The sequence below is a fragment of the Vespa crabro genome, chromosome 24 (assembly GCF_910589235.1).
Source record: "Vespa crabro chromosome 24, iyVesCrab1.2, whole genome shotgun sequence".
In the NCBI taxonomy this organism is placed as follows: domain Eukaryota; kingdom Metazoa; phylum Arthropoda; class Insecta; order Hymenoptera; family Vespidae; genus Vespa; species Vespa crabro.
In genome coordinates this window covers 3,364,518-3,388,312 of record NC_060978.1, presented here as the reverse complement: position 1 = coordinate 3,388,312, position 23,795 = coordinate 3,364,518, and the positions used below count along the sequence as shown (strand labels likewise).

General features: G+C 38.9%; 1 protein-coding gene across 5 annotated transcripts in view; it reads left to right on the top strand.

Annotated features, from left to right (window-relative positions):
• LOC124432322 (protein numb) overlaps positions 1–23,795 on the top strand; it is a 46,515-nt gene that overhangs the window by 18,500 nt on the left and 4,220 nt on the right. For 2 of the 5 annotated variants that reach the window (XM_046981182.1, XM_046981181.1), the window contains 4 exons: positions 22,144–22,308; positions 22,665–22,736; positions 22,887–23,105; positions 23,461–23,647. In XM_046981182.1, coding sequence (XP_046837138.1) covers positions 22,171–22,308; positions 22,665–22,736; positions 22,887–23,105; positions 23,461–23,647 — 616 coding nt within the window. In that variant the 5' untranslated portion in view covers positions 22,144–22,170. Of the gene's footprint in view, positions 1–8,330; positions 10,560–22,143; positions 22,309–22,664; positions 22,737–22,886; positions 23,106–23,460; positions 23,648–23,795 lie in introns of those variants that run through there. The other 3 variants (XM_046981183.1, XM_046981179.1, XM_046981178.1) reach the window with 3 other exon arrangements.

The following is a 23,795-nucleotide window of genomic DNA, read 5'->3' as shown; positions in this document are numbered from 1 at the left end:
ATATGGATAATGCCAACAATTAGTTCATATCATCTATATGAGCTAATGAAGATGGATTTACATATTATTTGTATTAATTTTAAATAAAATTAACAAATGGATAAATCTTCATTTGAGTCAAGACTATAAAAGAAATCGTTCCTTTTCTTTATTCTTCCGTCCCCTCTGGTACTACGTACTTCTACGAATACGTAGAAACATATTATCAACGAATGATCAACATGTGATCGCCTTAATTTTCTTAATATCAAGAAAAACGATTAAATACTGAGCTAATTTGCATTCCTTCCTCTCGAGATAAAATATCGCTTATTATTAGAACAGCATGTCAACAACTTTTGCTATCTTGTAAATCTTATTTTGCTAGGTTCGTCATTAACGTTGAGAAAGTTAAGCGCACATCCGTTATTAGTTCTTTCAAGTTCGACGAGGTCGATTTGACTCGTAGTTATGAATTTTCTTGGAAACGGCTGTTGCTCTTGACTGCTTCCGGCCTCATCTCCGGAATGGTTATTGTTTTTTTTTCCCCTTCTCTCATCATTTCTTTCTCAAATGCTCCATGAGCGTAGCTCGATAAATTTCCAATTAATTTCAACGAAATAAAATTCTAATGCATGCTATTGACATTAATTCCACGATGGATGATTTATATCGAACATTATATAATATTTCGCCGTGGGTGGTTCTTATGGACGAATCAAACGGTCCATTTCGCGGCGGTAAGGACAGCGTAATCGAGAAGTGGTATCGACAAGTGTCAGTAGTATGCGATATTGTCGTTAGAATTAGTCTCGCGAGAGTATGCCTGCACGCACACACCGGGAACGAGCGATTAAACGACTACTACATGACGCAAACACAGTCTCGCGCGTTACTCGTCAACGTGGCTCACCCCTCTTAAGCGTTCCCATAGGATCGCGGTGTTGCATGGGGTGTCGTGGGAACCGTTTCGCTTGATATAAAGTGCCATACGCATTTTTATAGGGTGCGTAGACCGTCCAAGGAGCGACTCGAGGATTCCTTTGTAACAAATAGTCGTAGACATAGTTGGGCCATCGTCTGTGCTCGATGAACGTTACAGTTCGCCGTTCCAATCAGATCAATTCGACATTTGATTTTATAAATAAATAAATAAATTGAAAGTAATAATAAAATATTAATAGATAATTGGTGATTATCACGAATCCATCAAAGGGTATTAATTTTGTAATACTCGTTAATTATAATTACGTTGTTCCAATTTATTTTTCTTGAAAAAGAAATCAAATCGATAAGCCAATTATTGTTTTGAGTTATTAATTATTCCAATTGATTCTCCAAAATCATCGTATGGAATCTATCTCGTATAGAAGAAAAAAAAAAAGAAAGAGAAAAAAAAGAAAACACATCATTCGCATTTGGCAACTTTGGCGAACGAACGATTCACAATTAGTATCATCAAGTATGTACGCGTTCGTTTCGAACGTGAGAGAGCATGTTGAGGGGCGCTACGAGGGGTCGTTTTATATTGGTGGATCGCGAAGGGCGAGTTCGCAGGTAGAATACAAGGTATGAGATTCGTGCATCGAGTTATATTTAGAGCCGTACGAGCGATCAAAGATTATATTCTCATTCAAATTTTTCATCTCGGCTTCAACGTTTATTGTAATATTTCTCTTTATATCCGCTCTATTTTTTCAACGCGTATAAGTAATAGTGCAGATAGCTTTATTTCGATCAACTTTTCATTTCTTTTCTTTTTTTCTTTTTTTGTTTTTCCGACAAGCCTGCGTAAACCTTGGGGATTCGTGCTGTAAATTCTTACTGTCTTATTCCACTTCCATTAGTCAAAGTCTTTTCGTTTTCAAAGTGAATACGTTTCTTTGTACTTCTCCTAGAATTATTATCGCAGAAAACGAAAGATAGTTTCGTAACATCCAACGACACGGTATTTTGTTTTGTTATTTTCACGCTAAAACGTATACAATTATATCATAAAAGAAAGCTTACGATAAAAGTCAATGAATTTTTTTATATCTATTCGAGAATAATCCAATTCGTTCCAATAACTTGGAGTCTCTAGATTGATTCAATGATGAGATCTCCAATGTGTTTCTCTACGAGAAAAATTAAAATAAAAATTAAAAGTTGTTATCGTGCAGAATTGTTATATTATTATCCGACTGATGGTACATCGTCGAATATATTTGTGGTTTCTTTTTTTTCTTTTTTACAGAAATTTATCGTATCTACGACGGCTCTATTTGCAAAATCATAAGTGCTCCAATAAACAAATATTTACTAGCCGTGAAGGTCGAAACCATTTAAGTTGCGCATTTGTGAATTACGAATTCGATCGTGAATAATTCCATCGATTCAATCAGTATTTAACGACGTCGATGACGGCGAGGTTGACGACAACGAAGAAGCGTCGAAACGCTTCGTTAATTGCTATAACCCGATTCTATAGCGCGATTAAGGCTATGCGTACGCGATTCTCCTCTATGGACAATGCTTCGCTCCGCGATTCCATTGTTGTACGTTATATTATCGTGCGAACGGCTCTGACAAAACCATAGAGAGTGGGAGTGCATGGGAAGAATATCAGAAAGAGTAAGGGGATCATGTGCTTTCCTTAGTAATTCTTATACAGCGACAACGTATTTTCCATCGTCGTTTTTACCCTTTTCGAGAGAGAGAGAGAGATTATTTATTTTAATCTCATTTCTAATTTGCGCAACTGACGTGTAAATTTAATTTACAGTTTTAATAAGAAATTATCGTTGAAATTAATGTATTTTGCCAACGATTAAAGAGAAAATAAATTAGGATTCTTTTAAAACTATATTTCCAAGTTTTAATCAACCGATCGCTTTCGCTAATCGGTTTCATTTTCAAGTTTCTTCAACGATTTACGAAGTTATATACGAGCACGTAACAGAAAGTCACGAGCGTGGAAAGCATTTACGAGGCGCGCATACCAAATCCATGCTCGGCTGCATTCATTAAACCGGCTTATCGACCGTCCTTATCTTTTTACGTAACGAATAAATGTTGTTGATCGACCAACCGATGGTAGAAAAAAGGGAGTCCGTGAATATAAAAATTCGTTATTCTACGAGTATCGATTTAATCGAATCGAGGAAAAAGAAAGAAATTTAAAGAGAATAGAAAATTAAAACGAGGAACTGTTCAACGACTGATGTTCGACGACTGAAGCAATGGAAAGGAACACATGTGTCGAGGTACTACCTGCTAGCTCGGTGCGCATGGGAATACGTTGGCATGTGGTTTTATCTACTGCCATATGGTGCGTCCGTGAATGCACGTGCAAAGAGAATCGAGAGGACGAATTGTTGAACAAGTAGAAGAAAGAGGTCGATATCGTGCCTTTCCCTTTTCCACGCGTAGCGCGTATGGATTTTCATACTCTTCGGCACATCATCTTGTACGGTAAAGCGAAGATGAAAGGAAAAAAGTGTTCCATCAGAGCCAATTAACATCTTCCTTCGACTCGGCTTTAACGAGTTCGTCTGGTGTCTATGGCAATAGTACGTCGAGTAAAAACATAAACTAGGACTAGGATAAGTAGGTCACAACTGTGGACGATTCATATACTTTGTCGTTTCCTCGCGCCATTAATTTCCTTTTCCCGTGGTTCGGACGTTTCTTCGAGAAAAGATGAAATTCTTCTCTTCGTCGAATACGTGGGAATGTTACGTACATGACTGATATCTATGAGAACGAAAGTGATCGTTCCGATGGAAAGGTAAAATTCGAATTTTGCCAAGTGAAATGGGAAAAGGAGCAGTAAGAAGATGAATCGAGAGGTAAAAGTGCTTTGTAAAAGCGAGATATATAACCAGATTTCGTGCGCGTATACACGATAGTATACGATGGTATACGATAGAGTACAGAGGGAGAGTATATGTTATGCTCTTGGAACCGGTTATTACCGTGGTGGTATTATTGTCGTGGCATGTAACGGTATTAAGCTGGAATTACTCGTGGCAGCCGGACGAGTATTTCGGGTCGTTGTAAGTATTCCAAATTGATTTTGGATACCAGTTCTTCTTATGTTCTGGTACTACTCGTGCGCAAAATTAACCTTTAAATTTTAACGTTACTCTCGCAAAACTCGTTGCAACGGTCAAACTCTCATGGAGCGAGAGTAGACACTCTCGAGTTAATCGAAATAATGAATTTTTCTTCTTCTCATACAGTCGGATTATAAGTCATTAAATACGCAGATCTGGCAAAGATAAGCATTTACGCAAATGACGTTAGCTCCTGCCTAACATTTCTTCCGACACCTGTGTAAGCGCACGCGTCCTTCTCCATCGAGGAACGGCGGTGCTCACGTGTGTACATACGTCTCGCCCGCATTACGAGACTTTTACGCGCATATATCGTTTGTAACGCTTGTTTATATACGCTTATATATATATATATATATATATATATATATATATATATATATATATAGGTAAACGTATTCGTGCACGCATGCACATAAGTAAATAGGAGTAATGCGAGCGAAGCGAAAGAAGGTCGACCGAAATAGTCGCGGCCGGTCGACGAACGACACCGCAACGCGACTTACGACTGACGATATTTGCGGACTGTGCAGAAATAAGGATCAAGGTCGGCGGGAGTAGAAGCTCGATACAAGAGACAAGAATTAATTTATCGATCGACACGATCTATAACGTATCATTGAAATTGTCTTCGATGAATGATTTAAAAAAGAAAACTTTTTCTTTTTCATTGACGATATTTATCAATGATATCTCGAATCATTGATAAAGAAGAGAGAATCCGATAATAAATATTTTTTTACTATGAGGAATTTATGTAGCAAGATAAGACGTGTCTCGTAATTACGGTTACTCCTTATGAAGAATTTCATAGCAAGTACCTTGGCTACGGTACCTTATGGATACGATGGAGATCCGATAAATAACATTACTTCGAGGCCGATGATCTATAGTGCTAACGCACCACGCACGCGATCCCGATACGCTTATCTCTCGTCTAAGAGCTACAACGACTCCTCCTGATCACGCACGAATCGTAGTAACGCACCTTCGCCAAACAAGCTTCTCGTGGATTAATTAATGGCCGTGCGTCGATCCGGTACGGGAAGTCGTGAGCAGATGTCGAGATTTCCTCGCGGTGCCCTGCGTGTCACGAAAAGTAAATCAACCGAGGCCAGCTGTCTGGAGAAACTATGCAGACCGCCGCCACGCCATTCACTCGGCGGCACTTTTCCTACGTGCGCATCGCGATCGAAGATCGAAGCGAGTTCGAGTTACGAGGGACGCTGACTCGAATGGACATTTAAAGCGTTCTTTCTTATCTAATCTTAACCAAGAACGTGAAGTGCTTCCCGCCTTTTCATTTACCCATTTTATATGGATCTTCGAAGAAGCAAGTTCAATAACATTCTCTAGTTTTATGAGTTATTGCCGTCTCTTGATGAATATCTTGTCCGATAAAAAATGTTTGACGAATTCAATCTTAGAACCGAATGTATCGTTCAAACGATAATATATGCCGTTATCGACGGCGTTAAGGAATGAGACGAATGCGAGATACTTGTTCTAAGAATATAGGATACATGATCGGTCACGTGGGATAAATAGACTTTAGAAAAGGGCTGGTCGCATCGGTGCGTAGCCTGAATTAACGTCGAATCGCACGGCTTCTTCGAAGTAATGCAATTATGCAATTAGATCAAATCGAGTCAAGGTGACTCGAAAGTATCTAGTATATACTCCACAAAACTGAGAACGGCCTGAAAAATATCCGTAAGATAAATAGATGGGACAATATCGTTCCAAAGGTCACATATTCGTTTAAGAGGGTTTTATTTCTCGATTAATCTTGCACGAATATAGCGTATGATGATGCCACGATGTAAATGTGATCTCGATTTTAACGTATGGTTAATATAAGTTTGGACAACTTTAACAGCTTTGCGCTTAACGGCTGTCTTTTTCTCGAAAACGATTGTGAGCTAGTCTACGCATCGTCACGGATCGCTGTCGAAGCAATTTCGTCCAAGTTGCGGTCTCTAATCGAATACGTTTTCGGAGAACATGAAGAAATGGCGGTGTAGGATTATGCACAGATGCAGTATTATAGATTAATGTCTTCTCATTTAGCAGCGATATTTCTCGTTATAACGATGAGAAGACATTCGTTATTTTTCTTCTTATTCCTAGAATGGAATTTCGACGAATCAACGATTACATGTATGCATATAATGTACAATGTATCTCTCTCTCTCTCTCTCTCTCTCTCTTTCTACTCCTTCTTCCTATTCTTTATTCCTGACTTTATAACGACCGTATCGTGAATATACATGTCAGACCATTAAGAGAAATACGAATCATTAATAAGGTAAACGCAAGAAAAAAGTTGCGCACTCGTCGGTGTAATTCGGGTCAACGGAAAAATTAGTTTTTAGTATTTTTTTTTTTTTTTTTGTTTTTTTTCCTAGCAACATACCTTTCTTTCGTGTAGTAAGAAATTAAAGTCACTTCTTGCAGAATAAAAAAATTCGTATCATTTTCATTGCGACAAAGTATTGCCGAGGCATTTTTTTCAACTGGGAATCGTACAATCGTGACGAAAGATCGCCCTACGAGTTCGAAACGGATTTTAATTTGAAAAGAAATATTGCATATTGTAATTTTCCTATCAACTTGTTTTCTCCGAGCAAACGTTTTCTTCGTTAGTATGCTTAACGAGAAACACAAGCGGTACTTTATAAGTTTTAAAATACACAAATGACTTTGAAACTTTTGAAACGTTAATGGAAGCAAATTTGAATATCATTAATAGCGCTATCATATTCTTAGGAAAATAAAAAAAGGAATCATCGTAGAATGGAATAGAATCTGCCATGATTTTAAAGACAACGACCTTTTTCAATGAACGATTGGCAACCGTCGTCGAAGCTAAAAGAAATCGATAAAGGATCGTCTCTCGCGAAAGTCTTGTTCACGAGGCGCCTATTACAAAGTTCTCTTGGTCGCGTCTCTTAGCAGATGTACGACCATTTGCCGTGGCAGCTGCTCTCCCCACCAACACCGTAAACCACGGCTATCTAGCCCCGGTGTTACCATCGACTAGATTTTCCTCGACGTTAATAACGATACTCGATGCGATATCTATGTCAACGAAAAAATCGAAGATTGGTATGATCAGAGTTTCTGTTCCAAGGAAACGTCCGCTAGTCGAGGGCAGTACGTCCTTGCCGGTGACCGATCGAGCGAAAAAACCGGTTCTTGCGACTCGAGTGGAACGACTAAGGAGGACGTTCGGGGCCCACGAAGGGAGTGAGCACGAACCTGGCTCCCCGTAGAGACCGAGTAAAAGGTACTTACTGGCTCTGCTCGAAGGAAATACTCCAAAGAGGTTTATGGCCTTTTGGATACGCCAAGGAAGATTTCCGGAATCGTTGGAAGAACGAAAGCACTCCTTTACATACACGTAAAATAAAGATATGTTCGTTCTTCTTTAAGATCTCCACGAGGACAACCTCGAAAGAATTCAGAAAGGAGGAAATTGTTCGATCATCTTGTCGGAAAAATAACTACTTCGGACGGACGGATGGAAGCAACGTTGCTCGCTTTTATACAAATCAAAAGTTGTTTATCTAATTCGCATACCAAACTCTATGCGTACACGTATATCGTATTAGATATTCGTATTATTAAACAAACTCAACTACATCAATATTGATCGATGATCGATACCATAAAAGTGTAAATATTCCGTTTCTTATTGTTCATTATTAAATGTCATAAATGAAACTTACTTTTATTCTATAATATTGTGTTTCCTACGATGAACGATGGCAAACGTAACTCTCATAGAGGGTATTGCGTTAAACGTTGCGGGCAAAGAAGAAAGGGATAGGGCCCAAAGCGAGACTGACTCGTCCCTGGAGGAAAGAGGGGGAGGGGTCTGGAGGGGCAAGGTAGGGTAGAGGGTAGGGTAGAAGGAACAGGACCCGTTCGAGCCTCGGCATTCGTGTCCGGTGTTTCGTCAGGGGGGGGTTCTTTTACAAGTCGACTCGATGAGAATCTTGGACGATCGGTCGACCTGTAATACGTATATACTCGAACTTGCCGATTCTTCTCTCGCTTCTTCTAAATTGTTCTTTGAATATCTCTCTGTGGTGAAAGTGACGATGACTTTGCTTGGCTCGTACGTTACGATAGTTCGTTCATTATCATTTTTCTTAAAGGCTTACAAAGTTTCCCTTTGAAGAAGACGAAGAAGAGGAAAAACAAGAAAAATAAGAAGAAATCTCGAATTGGAAAGAAAGAGCAACGGAAAGGATTATTCTTTGAAAGTATCGCGGCATCGAAATTACCTGTAGAGCCATAGAATCGAAGGTTCACCAGGTGGCGCAACAAACGACGCAACGTTCGTTGCCAGTTCGTTTTTTTTTTTGGATCGGACCTCGACTTTCGAGGAAGAACTTAAGAGAAGATTTCTTCGTTCAGATTTTTCGTCGTTCTTTCAAATTTCTCTTTTTTCCCTTCGTTCATCTCGTTTTGAGAGAACAAGAGAGAGAGAGAGAGAGAGAGAGAGAGAGAGAGACAGAGAAACAGAGAAAGTATTTCCGAGTTCCGGTGGGGTCGCCGAAAGTAGCGGAGCGTGACCGTGGTAGTTCTAACGGAAAAACGTGGGAATTCTCGTAATCGTATTTTACCGATTCTATCGTTGTAACAGAGACATCAAATTTGGCTAAGATCGATCGGAACTCTATCCTGGAGAATCAGGTCTACGTTATCGTTGATGTGGTAAGAGGAAAATATATTGCACTTCTGATGGAGGAAGAAGATAAATCGAATTAATAAAAGAAGAATCAAAGGAATAAAAGTAGAAAGTGTGCGGATACTTTTTCCTCATATTTTTTTCTTTTATCCACTGGTGGTACATTAATTAGCGTGCGCTAAACGGACCCCGAGGTCAATCGAGTTAAACGTCACGGCACAGCTTCGCGCGCTACTACGTTCAAGGAGTCAATGAGTTGAGAGACTCTTACGTGTTAATTCGTTAACGGGATTAAAAAAATACGTCATTAAAATAGTTTCTCTTTTTCTTTTTTCTTCAAACGAAACGGGAAAAATCGCAAGGAATAGAAAAAAAAAAGTAAACAACTCTGTTACTGCGACAAAGGATACGCAACTAGAGAGAGAGAAAGAGAGACGAAAAAGGGACTTTACTACGATCGGTGAGGCGTCATAGTTTAAAAATACAACTGGCTGCTACCGATCGACATCACCGAGAAGCCATCGTCGTTTAAAGCATATTGTATAGCGAGTGATAAAATGAGAAAGAGAGATAGAGTTAACACGAAGAGAGATAGAAAGGAAGGAAGGAAAACAGAAAGATAATCCTATCCCACTCTAAAGTCTTTAGACGTCGGTGACGTCAGATTGGCAGGGTAAGCTGTACGGAGTAGTTTCAAGCTCGTGAAAGGAAGGAAAGCGAGTAAAAAGAAAAAAAAAGAAGAAGGAGGAGAAGAGTCTTCTCTTGTTCAGCTGTATGGCTTGCGTTTACCTTTTTACCGGCCGGCTTCGAGGAACGTAGAGCGCCGCCATGTTGTCCGAAGCGAACGTTTTTTTCTGGCGGGCGTAACTTCTGAATCTCTCTCTCTCTCTCTCTCTCTCTCTCTCTCTCTCTCGTATCTTTTCATCTCTTGAAGTAGACGTAAAGTTTCTCGTCGACGCATGGTGTCTACTCAACGGAGAGACGTCATCGTGATCGTCGACCTTCGTCATCGATCGCTCGGAGAAGGGGAAAGAGGTTGTGCCGCTGGAGGAGGAGGAAGAAGAGGAGTTGCGAGGGTGGTGGTTGTGCTGGTTATAGTGTTGGTGTTGTTAGTAGCGGTGGTTGTGTTAACGGAGAAGAGCGCCTCGAGCGAGGCCAGCGGCGAACGAAGAGGTGCCTCCTCGTGTCGCGTGAACGAACGATGCTCGACACTGGTGTTACCGTCGCTCTCGTTAGACCGTACCAAGTCTCGCGATGGAAGTCGACCGTTTCGTGACGATTCGTCGCGTACGGTCGACCGTCGAGAAGTCACCTCGGTTCCTTATTATTTCGTTTCGCAGAAACGAACGTTCGCCGACGTCTTCCGTCATTGTTTCTATCGCGTTACCGCGTTCTCCAGTTACATCGAATTCCTCGAAAACGCCTCCTCTCCTCCGTCCGCTCTTCTCTTCAGCTGTTGAAAAACTCGTCCAGTGTTACTATCAGCTCGTCCAGTGCAACTATCTTACTAAGGAGAGAACTTGTTCGTACTTGAAAGATTTGTGATAAGTAAAGAAGACTTATTTGGGAAGGTGTGTCAATTTGATCAAAATTGCTTATGGTGCTTCGAACGGTAGGTGAAGAAACGTCTTCGTCATTACGGTGTTTCGATAGTCGATGCGTTACACGCTACTGCGCGTCGTGAAAACATCGGTGCTCGAAGAAGAGAAATGGGAAACCACCCGTCCGCCCACCAGCCGCTCGAGAGGGCTACCAGCCATGCTGGAAATGGTCTTCGTCTCTCGGTACGTTCGACCGTCCGTTCCTCTTTCTCTCTCTCTCTCTCTCTCTCTCTCTCCTTCCGTCTTCCCCTCCCCGCTCTCTCCCTCTCTCGCTCTCTCTTTCCCTTATCCGTTTGATGCGTTTTCGCGCGTCAACGAGCGATTTTGTCGGACCTGTCTAGTGCAGCTTCTCCAAATTACCGCGAGAACTACTTTGAATCTACTTCCTCTCGAATTTTATTGTTTTCTAAATTACATGCCAAAACTTTATGCCTCTGTTTCCTTTTGCTTTCAATAGTCCTTTTCTTTCAATATAAACGTCATTGAATTCTTCCTTCTTCAATATCACGATATTCTTCGATTTATAGATACGAGAACGAACATATATAAAAATATTGTTACGGACGAGTGCGATTTAGTACATCGCATCGATAACGATCCTCGATGATAATCATCGATTACATGGCAAATTGACTTTATTGTAATTGGTGATTAGCTGTTGGAGATAATGATTCTATTGGATATCGAATAAGATCTATACGATGCGAGAAGCAGCGAAACGAGAGCAACTTGATTCGTCCATTATCACCGGTTTTTTAAGTATTGAATTAGGAACGAATAAAATTTTCTTTTACGTGGGCGAATTTTGATATTTGTGATAGGGACGAAGATGTTTTTCCAAGGCTGTAACTCATCTTCAACATACCTCAATTACGTTTACATCGATGACCATTTTCTCGATCATTATCAATTTTTTTTTTATCGACAAAGTTTCTATAACGAGCAATTTCTTTAACATTTGTATAAGAACATGTCCTTCCTGTTGCGCGTGACGTCATTGACTCGTACAATCTTTCTCTTTTTTACGTTCGTTCATTCTTTTGAATATTTATCATAAGAGGTTCGTGTATATGGAATTCTTGATATTAGTTCGCGGAATGCCTGTTGACGAGTCACGACGAAGTGACCGTTATATAACGTCGTCTTACCGTCGACGTTGTTCACATCTTTGTCGCTCTCTCAGGTAATTTTCTGTTTAAATAGATTTTATTTAAGGATAAGTTGAAATACAGTTGATATTTTGATCGAATCGATGACACTGATTACGATGAGATTGATTCATCAACTAATGATATAATCTTAAAAGCATGATTATACAAAATCGTAATCAATCAACGAAAAGAAGAAACCCACAATTAATAATTCTTAAATATAATTATTATACGATCCTTGTTAAATCATTGAGACTGGCTGAAAAGGAACAATTAACGAACGTCGCCGGCAACGAAATAAGCTCACAAATTTTAATATTCATTTGTGTTACTCATAAATATGGATTATTAGAAATTATAGTTGTTTAAGTCTACGTAAAAAAAGAAGAAAAAAGTCAGAGAAGATGCTAAATCTTGATCCAATGAGCACTATTTTTCTAAACGAAGGATAAAAATAAACAAAGTTCGATGGATTTCTCTTTGTTGAGTCATTAGTTAGAGCGACAATACGAGTAGTTCTTTGCGAGTTGACGAATTGTATTTTCACGTTCATAGGGAAGCTCGCAGAGAAGTTTCGGACGACGACTTACGACGCGACGGAAGCCTCCTCGTGGCTTTTCGGAAAGTTTATTTTTATCAGGGTTGAGAGAGGAAGAAGCTCTTAACCAGCGGCTTTACGAGTCGCATTTTAATCCCAGTAGAGACGATGCGTTTCTATGGTTTAACCCAGGGAAGAGTTCAGGGTGGTAGAAGGGATGGATATCATTGAAATAACTGGCTGCGTCTCGTCCCTTCGTATGTTCGCTCACGGTGCAGCTTAATTACATGCGTTTGTTACGCGCTCTAATTAGAGAAATTAACCATCTACCGTGCCGCTGGAGCAAGTTTCGCTTCGGTAACCCTGCCCCTTTCCCTCATGCTCCTCATCGTGGATTACCCTAATCGACAATCGATTGGTTGTACCCCGTTCTCGCACCGATATATATATATATATATATATATATATATATACACATGCACATATACATACAACATATACATAATATATTTTTATCGTCAGATCGAACGCGGCAATTTTTCCAACGACCCTTCCCTTTCCTCTACAGACATTCTCTTCTTTACTTTTTCCTTGTTTCCCTTCATGATACATTTCCTTTCTCGATCGATGCAATTATTTTTCGCGATAATTTCATCGCTTGTATCAAGTTTGTCGTTCTTATAGATTTTTGTTTTAGAAATAAGACTTTATATAACAACGATCTTATTTATGGTCGTATCGTAAACTCAAACTATTGCAAGTATTTTAAGACGGCGAAGAGGGTTAGGAAAGGAAAAAAAAAACATGGTTGTTCTTTGAGCTCGTATTTCAGCAAATATTTCCTCGCGTTCCTTTAAGACTTCCTTCGGCCGTCATGGCGTCTGGAATCGCTTCGCTGTCAAAAGCAGAAAAGCTTCCGCTTCCCGTGAATTTCTCGGGATAAGAAGAAAGTTCAACGATGGACGACCTCCTGATGGATACGCGGATTCGATTCGTTAAGAGATTTCAGAGTCAAGCGATCGTTTTGCTAGCTGCCCGTCGACTCAGATTCTAAGTTAAAATTATACTCTTGATCCTTCCGACAAAGCAATCTTTCTTAATCTATGCATTATCTTACCTTTTTGTTTCTCTTTTACAAAGAGGTTATACCCAAGAAAAAAGCCGACTCTAGGAGACACAACAAATGTAAAATTATCGTCAATCATTCTCGCCATTAATTATTGCTCGGTTCTTCTCACGGCGATAAATGTCGACGATTGATCAAAGTCCAATGAAAAAGACTCGTCATATTTTAAAACATTTAACAAGGTCAGGAACATGGAAATATTTATTCACGTTTCTTTTGAAAACCTCACGACTGTTTTCAAATTAGTTATTACGTTAGGTGTGTAAAAAGGCAGCTGTGTCTATTGTTTAATTATGTAGCATTAATTAGTTTAATGCACCAGGTGGATTCATACGTATACGAATGTATAATTTTGGAAAGTATATGGCAATATTTAAGTAAGATAGATGTAGATCGGGTAGGCCGGCTATTAAATAATAGGTAGGTGGTGCTGTTATCATACGCTCCTCGATTAATCACAATTTGAAAACAATTGCGCGTTTAGAGTTTGCACGATCGATTCTCGCTTGTATATTTCTGCTGCAATAAAAAATTGACACATATACTCGATGAGATACACACAATATAAACAAATAAGAAAAAGAATTCTTCGATAATCGTAAGAGAAATCGAGACTTATCGAACAACGAGAGTTATTAATGCTAATATTTTTCAAGCGAGGTCTTCATTAAGTAGTATCGATTTCGTGAAAGGAAGCAAACTCGCTTAACATCGTTTTAACGCGAAGACGTTGATGCGTATTGTCACGGGAATGTAATCAACTGCCGATATATTCTACAACAAAATGCAAACATCTGTAATAAATAATCTATTGCGATATAATCGTATTACTGACGAATTAATTAGATATAGCAATTTTCTGATATATTTCTTAATTTGTAATTCGTTCAATTGTTAGTTTGTACATTGAATGTATATACAAGTAAGTATATAGATTCTCCTCGCGAAGTTATTTGTTTAAACACATTGATAAACGAGAAAATTGTACGTACCAGTACATGTGTGAAAACTGTTCGGGTATATCGCTCATTTCTTATCGCGATCATGCGAAATATTTCCATCACCGATTAAAATATAATACAATTATTTCGTCGTATTACTTACTTCAATTTCAAGGTTCTAGCACATAGATCTTTAATCATCGTACGTACGATGCTTTATCGTATCCCACGTTCTCTTTAATCGTCTATAAGTTTCGACGTGATGAGAGAAGGAAGAAACACCTTCGATTATAGCATGCGTTGTGGATGAGAGAAAAAGATGGCGGAGACTCGCTCGAGGAAAGAAGTAGCGGCACTTTCGAACGAGTTAAGTCACTCGAACGTTGACGCACAAGCGTACAAACAGGTTTTTCATCACAGGAGAAACTCGCGGGGTTCGCGTCGACTTCTCTCGTTTGATAAAACTATTTTGCCATTGGATGTATGTAAGGTACATAACGTAGAAAAGGATGAAGGTTCGACATTTTGAAAGATAATCGACATGAATCTTCATGGTTATGACTCGTGAAATTGATATTTCAAAGATTTATAATCGGCTGAATTTCCAATGAAATTATTAAAACTTTTAATTTATTTCAATGTCGAATGAAATGTCTTAGTATAATTCGTACAATCTCTTTAGAAATGTATTCAAATAATCGCTCCGAAAGGGACTTTGAGTATTACAGTCGCTTTTACTCAACAAGCCATTAATTAATGAAACAGATTGTTTGGAAACATGTCGCTTTAATGCACAGTTCTATGTAAGTAGACCACGTGTTAAACTTTTGAAAAGCTCATCGTAAAGGCACATCGATGTAGATACATATAAAGTGTAAGCGCAAGTTTGAGCGTACTCGCGCGTACTAGTGCAAAGCGAGGGGATCGAACTCAAGGATAACCGGTGGTATGCCGATGTCCGCTGGTTCAGAAGTTACAAAGGGAGGGACTTGGAATCGCTGGTATTTAAAATATCGACGTACATACCTTCGATTTCAATGGCCAACGATTTAAATGGCCTACTTGTCTCGTAAAATTACCTTGCATATACTTTACTTATAAAACTCTTCGGTAAATGTTTTTCAACATTCATCACGTTGAAATCAAATAATAGCGATATATGCATTTATTATTTAGCTGTTTTTTTTTCCCCTTAATGATTTATGTAAAGCGTCGACCGGTCGTTGGATCCTTGTAGGTCAAAAAGATAGACATCGATATTTTGCTCTTGATTAATGCACCTGCTATATGTCTTTGTCCAGTAGGTCAAAGTGACAAAACGTTCGAAAAAGTTTGTAAAATGACCAATGTGAATAGGTGGACAATTGATTTTTCTCGATGAGCAAAGAAAAATAGAAAAAGAAGAAATAGAATTTTTGGAAAATTTCCTTTTTTGTGTCATCTCTCGTTTCCTCGGCGATTCTCCTTCATTAAGTTTTTCGAGAAAAGTGGCATCTACAAAAAGGGACAATGCGTTTGCTAATGGCAGGACTCGGTAGCAGGAATCGAAATTGGGTTGACGTTGTGCGCGATGTTGAGCCGTGTTGCGAGCTAGACTCCATATGTATGCAGATGAGCGCAAAGGACACCGGCTTTGTCTTCTTGCATACGTCGTCGTTGAGTTGACGTGTGCGTCTATATTATGCTTCTTCTATCTTCTCTCTCTCTCTCTCTCTCTCTCTCTCTCTCTCTCTCTCTCTCTCTCTCCCTATCTATTTATCTATCTATCTGTATCTATATACTTATCTCTATCTCTCTATCAACGTATGCGTATTTGATTATATTCAGCAACATCGCCGCATACGGAACACCTGTCGCGGTGAAAGGATTAAGCGTTCGTAGGTGCTCGCGCTATTGGACGCTCAGACTCGCTGCCATTTCAGGTAGCGACGATTTTCATATCCTCTTGGTACTCGGCGAAGTTATAAACGAATTGAGGTAGATAGAGGATAAGCAACATCGGATATATTTCCTACGCTTCTTTCGAAGGCTGTTACGCCCAACGAACGATATTTTTTTTATTTTCTTTATACCTTTTTTTTTTTTTTTTTTATCGAGATAGACAGATTGAAAAGGGAATGCACCATTGGAAAACTCGTACGAACGGAGAATAGATCATTTTATCGACGTTGAAGTTATTCGATCTCAGGATAATACATAGACTTTCGAAGTGGATCTCGTAAAGAAGAGAACGTGTCGCCATTAGAAAATTGCCGCGCCCTAAGTTTCGACCTGCGGTCAACGAACTTGCGTCGACGCTATTGCTCTAGGGCTCTTTACGAACGTGCTTTCACCGGTGCTTATCTAGGTCACAACGGCACGCTACGATCTAAAAGATCTTTGTCTTCGATCGGCTGACAGTTCTGTTATACGAAAAGAGAGAAAGAGAGAAACTCGAAGATGGCACGAATCGTGCCAAATTTTCGTGCAAAGAACTCTTGGCTGGTTAACAGACAGATCGTTTACCTCATGAAATTAATAGTTTACAACTATTAATTGCATATCGTCTTTCGATATGCAGAGAGATCACGTAAAACATTTTTCTTCTTTAACCTCGTTTGAGATATTTGTAGTTACATGCGAGATTGTAGAAACGAAAAAACGTTTACCAACGTGAAATTTACGTGTAACGTAAACCACTTGAAATTTTGAACAGAACGAACGTGTTATTTCTCGTAGCTTACATTTTAAATGCAAATCACATTTTTACGTCGTCCCATCTTTTATATATAAATATACATACATACATACATATATATAAATATATATATATATATATATGTATATATATATATATACGCACACACACATACACGTATATACACCTGATGCTGACAAAAGTTAACCGGAGAATGAATTAAAAAGCAGGAAGAGGAGAATCTAAATCTCCATAAAGTTTATTTTAAACGGTTCGCCATTGCGCGAATAATTAAAGCGAATTTAAAAGGAATTCACGGCAGAGGCGAATAGCTGACTATCGAATCATCCAACAAAGTTGAGAATGCCTTTTGTGAATTGCGCGTAAGACTACATAAATCTTCAATGAGAATATGTTGATGAAGCGAAAACAATGGTTCCGCGATTATGAAGGGGGGAACTCTTGAGAATTTACTTGGAAAGAGGGATTCTACATTGTTCAGCTGGAGAATTCTCTTGTTCGCGCGGTGTTCAATTAAAATTTCAATCAGTGCCGTTCGCGGGCGCTGTAAAAATCAAGCAAAGGCTCGAACTGTAATACATACTATACAATGAAAATTATTAGAAGAGATCGCGTTTTATTCACGCTCGGCGATCATTGTTCGGTCGATATGACCACCATTTGCATTATATGATTGGTGAAACAATTGACGTATTATAATTTCGCTATGTCCTTCTCTCTCATCGATCTTCAGACATTTTTTGCTGAAACAAAAAACAGAAACTTTTTCCTTTTATTCTTTTGTTCATCCATCTACGTAATTATCTGTGTATTATGTAATATTATATACGTACGTATTGTACGATTGGTGTCAGATAATATTATCTTTTCAGTTTAGAACCGTCGAGTATTTCGCTACCATAGCATCGCAACCATGATTCACGAAAGAAATTAGTCACCGAACTCTCTTTTGACCCAAGAGTATCTGTCTACTCCCTCGACTGTAGTAGGATATTGCTACGCTTTTTTGACCTGGCAACGTTTGAACACGGCACACGGGCGTATGCTTATGCATTCGACGCACGTAGTATACCATGGAGATGCACATTCCCCATCGCCATCTTTCCTTTCACACTCGAAGGTCGTGTCGGAGCTATTATCATACGAGAAGAGTTACTCGTAAGGATTCACAAGGAGTTATAAGGAAAGTTTGACGAAAAATGTCGTGAATTACAAATGATGGATTAATCATTGATCAGACTTTTTGAAATTTTACTCGTACAATGTTATTCGTATAAAATGTTTCGTATGATATTCGAATAAGCGACATTGGCTACAAATAAATGACATTTTTTTTTTTTTTTTTTTAATATATCAATCGATATCGGAGAAAAATTATTTCAAAGGAATCAATATAAAGATAGTTCTTTAAATGTGACTTTTATCAAGTTGGAATCGCAAATTTTCTTGAAGACGAAGCACTATCTTTCAGATTCTTTCAGCGTTAGTCACTGTACATATGAGTCACAGATCAACTTCAGATAAAAAGAAAGTGGTTGAACTCTCTTCGAATTCTTTGAACGAAGGTGCGGGACGTAAGTCATCAACTCTTTTTTTATTTTTCTCTACACTCTTCTCCTCTGTGTCTTCCGTTTTATAATATAAATACGTAGATCGTTTCGTTAGTACCCGATAACGAATAAAATTCTAACTTTTTAAGGTTCGGTCGAACAAATGAAACGAGAATTAAATGATATGATCTATACACATACGCACACACATATTCGAGTTGAATAGTAGTACGTTGGTTATATATTACGTTGAGTCAAGTATACAGGCGGCGCTAATAACGCAGAGTCCGTCATATCGGGCTCATTAAAGCGTATGCCACATAAAGAGGGGAGCTGCTCGAAGTGCAGAAGCGTAATTCGATTGAACGAAGTTATCAACGACGCGACTCGATCTTCGCGTATGCAGTTTATATTCGGCGTATAGAAACGTATGCGATTTATATAGTTCGTATATGTCGATTTTAATACCTTTAGAAATGAAACGAGAAACACAGAGACATGTAAGCCGTCAAAAATATATAAAAATGCGATCGATGTGGGAACGGTAGAAACATTTCACATCTCACATACTCGTGACGCTTGGTCAAAAAGAGTTGACTGTCATTGACGCGCCAAACGACAGTAATAAAATATTTATGAGCCTGTGTAAACGATTTATATCATTTGAAGACGGTCTGCGCGTTAGAGATCTCTTGAAAAACGGACGTAGTCGAAAGTTTTTGCGTCCATAGAAACGCTTTTTGAATTGCTAATGAACGCGACTCGTACCTTCCTCGATCGTTTCTTGAAATTCCCCTACCGAGAATCTTATATTATTCTCCTATATTCCTTTTAACGTTCAAATGCGCTTAAACGCATGATAATATAATTTTTCATACGTTTCTCGTAACGCATATCATCTTTTTTTATATTAAATTCCATAAAAAATGACATGCTTATTGATATTACAATTGATATAAGTACACGTGTACGATTTGTACGAGTAAGAGGTAAGTAAGGACATCAATTTGTAATATCATATGGCACTTGGACGCTTACCGAGAGCGTAACCGATGCGGTTTGCATTCTAAAGTAGCGTACGGATAGTCCGATTGAATGCGTTACAAGTGTTTATTCGAGAACGATTATGATCGTCGTTGCGAAGGGCTGGGAGGAGAGCAAGAGGGTAGATTCGTTCGTTCGAGTCCGAAACGTAGATACGTTTTCAATGAAAGAACGACGCGATCCACGCGACCGTTTTACTCCGACGCATTGGTAAGCCTATTACCTTGCTAAGTAAATACCGTGGGTAATCCGATTGCGTTGAGAGTGCTTACTTTCGCACGTTTTAACCATTAGCGAGAGACGTTCCTTTCATCGTAGCAAGAGCCTCTCCGAGTACTATCACGAATATCGTCCCATCCTAGAGGGTGGATTATTTTCGTTGTTCCTTATTTTTACGAGGAAATAAAAAAAAAAAAAAAAAAAAAAAAAAAAAAAAAAAAAAAAACGAGCGGAGAGCAACGAGAGTGGGACATAGGGTGCAAATTCGTTTCGCTTCTCTTCAGTAATCGTTGTAACGTTACAAAGATGACATACGTACGTACGTTGATCGTTCTTGTAGACCTTCGCGTATCGTTTGCGTATACGTATGTAGATACATAGTGTGCGAGAGCGACCGAGAACCACTCATTTATCGCGAAAACGTGTGTTAATATTAATCCGTGAAACGATTGAACGAATCCTCATAATAGCGAGCCTTTACCGATCATTTTCGCTTCGCTTTTAATGGACGTTTTCTATGTTACATTTTAATTTTAACCAGTGCGAGTAATGAATATTCCTTTTTCTTTTATTCAGTGCGATGACATTTTAATAATTTTCTTTTGTATTTAATTGTATAAATTGTAACGCATTTTCGAATTCCAACAAATTATCTTTGAAAATCTTCCGTTCCTCTATTTCGTTCATTAACGAAGAACCTTCTCGGTTTTTATAATTATCGCGTTCCTACGGTTGACAGGATCGATCTTTATTTCCTTCCGTTCGGGCACAAAAGACTGGATCGATAAATGAGTCGAATAAAAAAGAACTCACCCCTAAAAACTGAGTTCCCATGTCACGTACACGCATGCCGCCTGAGATTGATACGGTCAAAAGGGATTGGGCTGGTGGTGGTCCTACGTTTTGTTGATTTCACTGATATTTATTAGAACTTATATGTAAGAAATACAAACGTACAGAAGCTGTGGTTTAACGCGGCTCTATGTCATGAGCGTGAGATAGAGTCAGTGTTGGTTATCTATCATAGACCAGTCTCGAGATATAGCTCACGTGGCCTATTTGCTTATCCATTACGTGATGCCTGAGGGAATTTCGCAAGACAGGTAAATAACTTTGCTCTACGTGATCGATCTCTTACTATACAAACGTTCGACGGATTTTCTTTCCGAATGAAAATAATCTTTCCAGACGAATTTGTCTGTAACAGATTTAAAAGATACAGTGAGATCGAATGGGTTTTAAAAATTGGGATTTGACCTCGACTAAGATTGCGTTTTCTCAAATTGTTGCAATTATTCCCGATAATAGTATAGGCTATAGTTTAAAATTGGAAAGGAGAAAGGACTGTAGGTATATAATTTGGTTAAGAAAATGGCGAAACGAGGGAAGAAGAAAGCTCGATGAAAGGTGATATAGCACCAAGTCGAAGAAAGAAAGGAAAAAAAAAAAAGAAAAGAAAGGTACAGAAGGAGAAGAAGGTTTCCCAGCGGGTCTCTCTCAGTTCTTGATCCCGACGGTTGGCTCTTAGGGGCACCGATTTAGGGGGAGAAGGTCCGTGTTCGGAATTAGGGGAGACTCTGAGGTGGGGTTGCGATATAAAAGATTCTTTGGGAACCAGCCTCAAGATTCGATCACAGGGGCTTTTTATATCGTCGAGTCGACGACGACGACCGTTGGTAGAATCTGCTTCTCGCACCGCGGTCACTTTCTCAAGGTTCCAAAGTTTTTAGGGTTTTAACGACTGATCGACTAAACTCGACTACCAGAATCCTCTGGGAATACCCTGGAGGATTCTTTCTTGAATTCGAAACTGCACCCATTAAATCTCATTTGTTATCGATTTTATTTCAATGAATGTGGAGCTGTTCTCCTTCGATCTTATAGAAATCTATTTGGTCGAAAGAGTTTCATTTAACGTTCAAGTATGATAATAATTGCTATAGGCGAAAGTAAGATAGACACGATGATATCTTCGAAATATGTATATTATATAGGAAGTTACTTAAACGATCGACCGATCGTTTCGTTCGTCATCGATTGAATCCTTCTTACGAGGTCATTCTTTTTATTAACATTGAAAACCCACGAGAATCCTAGGTTCAAAAGTATTCTTTCATAATTTAGCAATTGTTTGCTCATCACTGTCATTGTTTACACGTACACCGGTACGATATAATGGACGGCTATTATTATATTATCATGATGCATTGCGTTATCTGCGTTATTGTTCGCAGACGATATTGCCAATCGTCGGATTGAGGAATTATCGGTTTTCTTTTATCGTATTAGGTAACGCGATGCCATTGTTATATCGAATTTAGTTTAAACCGAAGCAATTTGGAGTACGATTGATTTCGTTTGCTCGTCTCGAGAACATCTTATCCGTCCTCCTTTAGAGTAATTTTCTTTTTGGAGGGAACACAAATACTTTGGTGTATTGTCATTCGTGAACGTTTGTACGAGATAAATTACGTTTCCCTTATTTTATCGATATTCACAGAAGCGCGAGAGATCGCCGGGAAAGAGGATGGACCGGCTGCGGAGGAGCTTTCGAGACAGCTTCCGACGACGAAAAGATCCTCACGTACCGGAATCAAGTAAACCTCACCAATGGCAAGCAGACGAAAGTGCAGTACGTTCCGCTACTTGCGCTTTTCACGTTAAGGTAAGCACCATCGTTTTCGCGATTTCCTTAAGACGATATACGGTTTCATTAGCTTCTTCAAGGGGATGTTTCAAACCTAACAAGTTCCTTATCGCCATCTAGTAGTTTCATCGCGAGTTAAACAAAAGGGTGACACCCAAGAATGATCGATCTGATACTAATTGGCTTCTTTCGATTGTTTCGTCATTGTTCCTATAGACTTATTAGACCGATCCTAAGATAATTAACGATGACAAATAAGATCTATGATTAGAGGGAATAGAACAATCGATTAATTCGTTACGCATGTAGATATATTTCAAAACTTTTCAATAATATCTTATGATTTATGTCATTGATAATAGCACTTTTTACAGTATTTAGGATGCGTCGAGGTGTTCGAGTCGAGAGGAATGCAGGTTTGTGAGGAGGCTTTGAAGGTGCTCAGGGTTAGTATAATTACATGTACATATATATATATATATGTGTGTGTGTGTGTGTGTCTCTTTCAAAGTGGTGATTCACCATCGAGTTTACATTAATTCAAAGAACATTGATAATATCATTTGCTAATGATTCATTATATGTTTTTCTTTCAGAATTCCAGAAGAAGGCCGGTGCGCGCAGTCCTTCATGTGTCCGGCGATGGACTGCGTGTGGTCGAGGATGAGACGAAGGGATTGATCGTCGACCAAACGATTGAGAAAGTTTCTTTTTGTGCTCCAGATCGGAATCATGAAAAAGGCTTTAGCTATATCTGCAGAGATGGTACGACCAGACGGTGGATGTGTCATGGATTTTTGGCGTTAAAGGAGTCGGTACGTCGGAACTCTATCTTATCATTTCTCGCACTGTAGGGTGGCTTTCTACAGGAATATAACGTTGCTTCGTCGGAATAGACATATTATTAGGCGAAAAAGAAATAATTTATCTTATGATATATATCAGAAGAAAAAAGAACAAAAAAAAATAGTTAAAATCGAATGAATAAGGTAGCCTTTCTATAATCGCAGTAACATTTGTTTGCACGATCAATATGATAATCTCAATGGAAGAATGAATTGCTCGAGCCTATCTTATAAAAAAAAAAAAAAAAAAAGAAAAGAAAAAAGGAAAAGCAACACGATCGAGTCTGCGTACGTATTCGATTTTAACATAGATACATTCTTTCAGGGTGAAAGATTGAGTCACGCTGTTGGATGTGCGTTTGCCGCGTGCTTGGAGAGAAAGCAACGTAGAGACAAAGAGTGCGGTGTAACGATGACGTTTGATTCAAAGACGTCGACCTTTACGAGAAGCGGTAGCTTCAGGCAACCGAGTCTTACCGAAAGATTGCAGGATACGCGTGAGCGTGCTGTAGGTCGGTTTTATTCCATTAAAAACCTTTTCACTTTTACAGAAAATAGTATATTACAGAAAATAGTTCAGTAATGGGTTATAAGAAATAACGTTAAAGTCCTAATTAACCTAATCGTCGATCACATAAAGTGGACATTAAGAAACTTGTT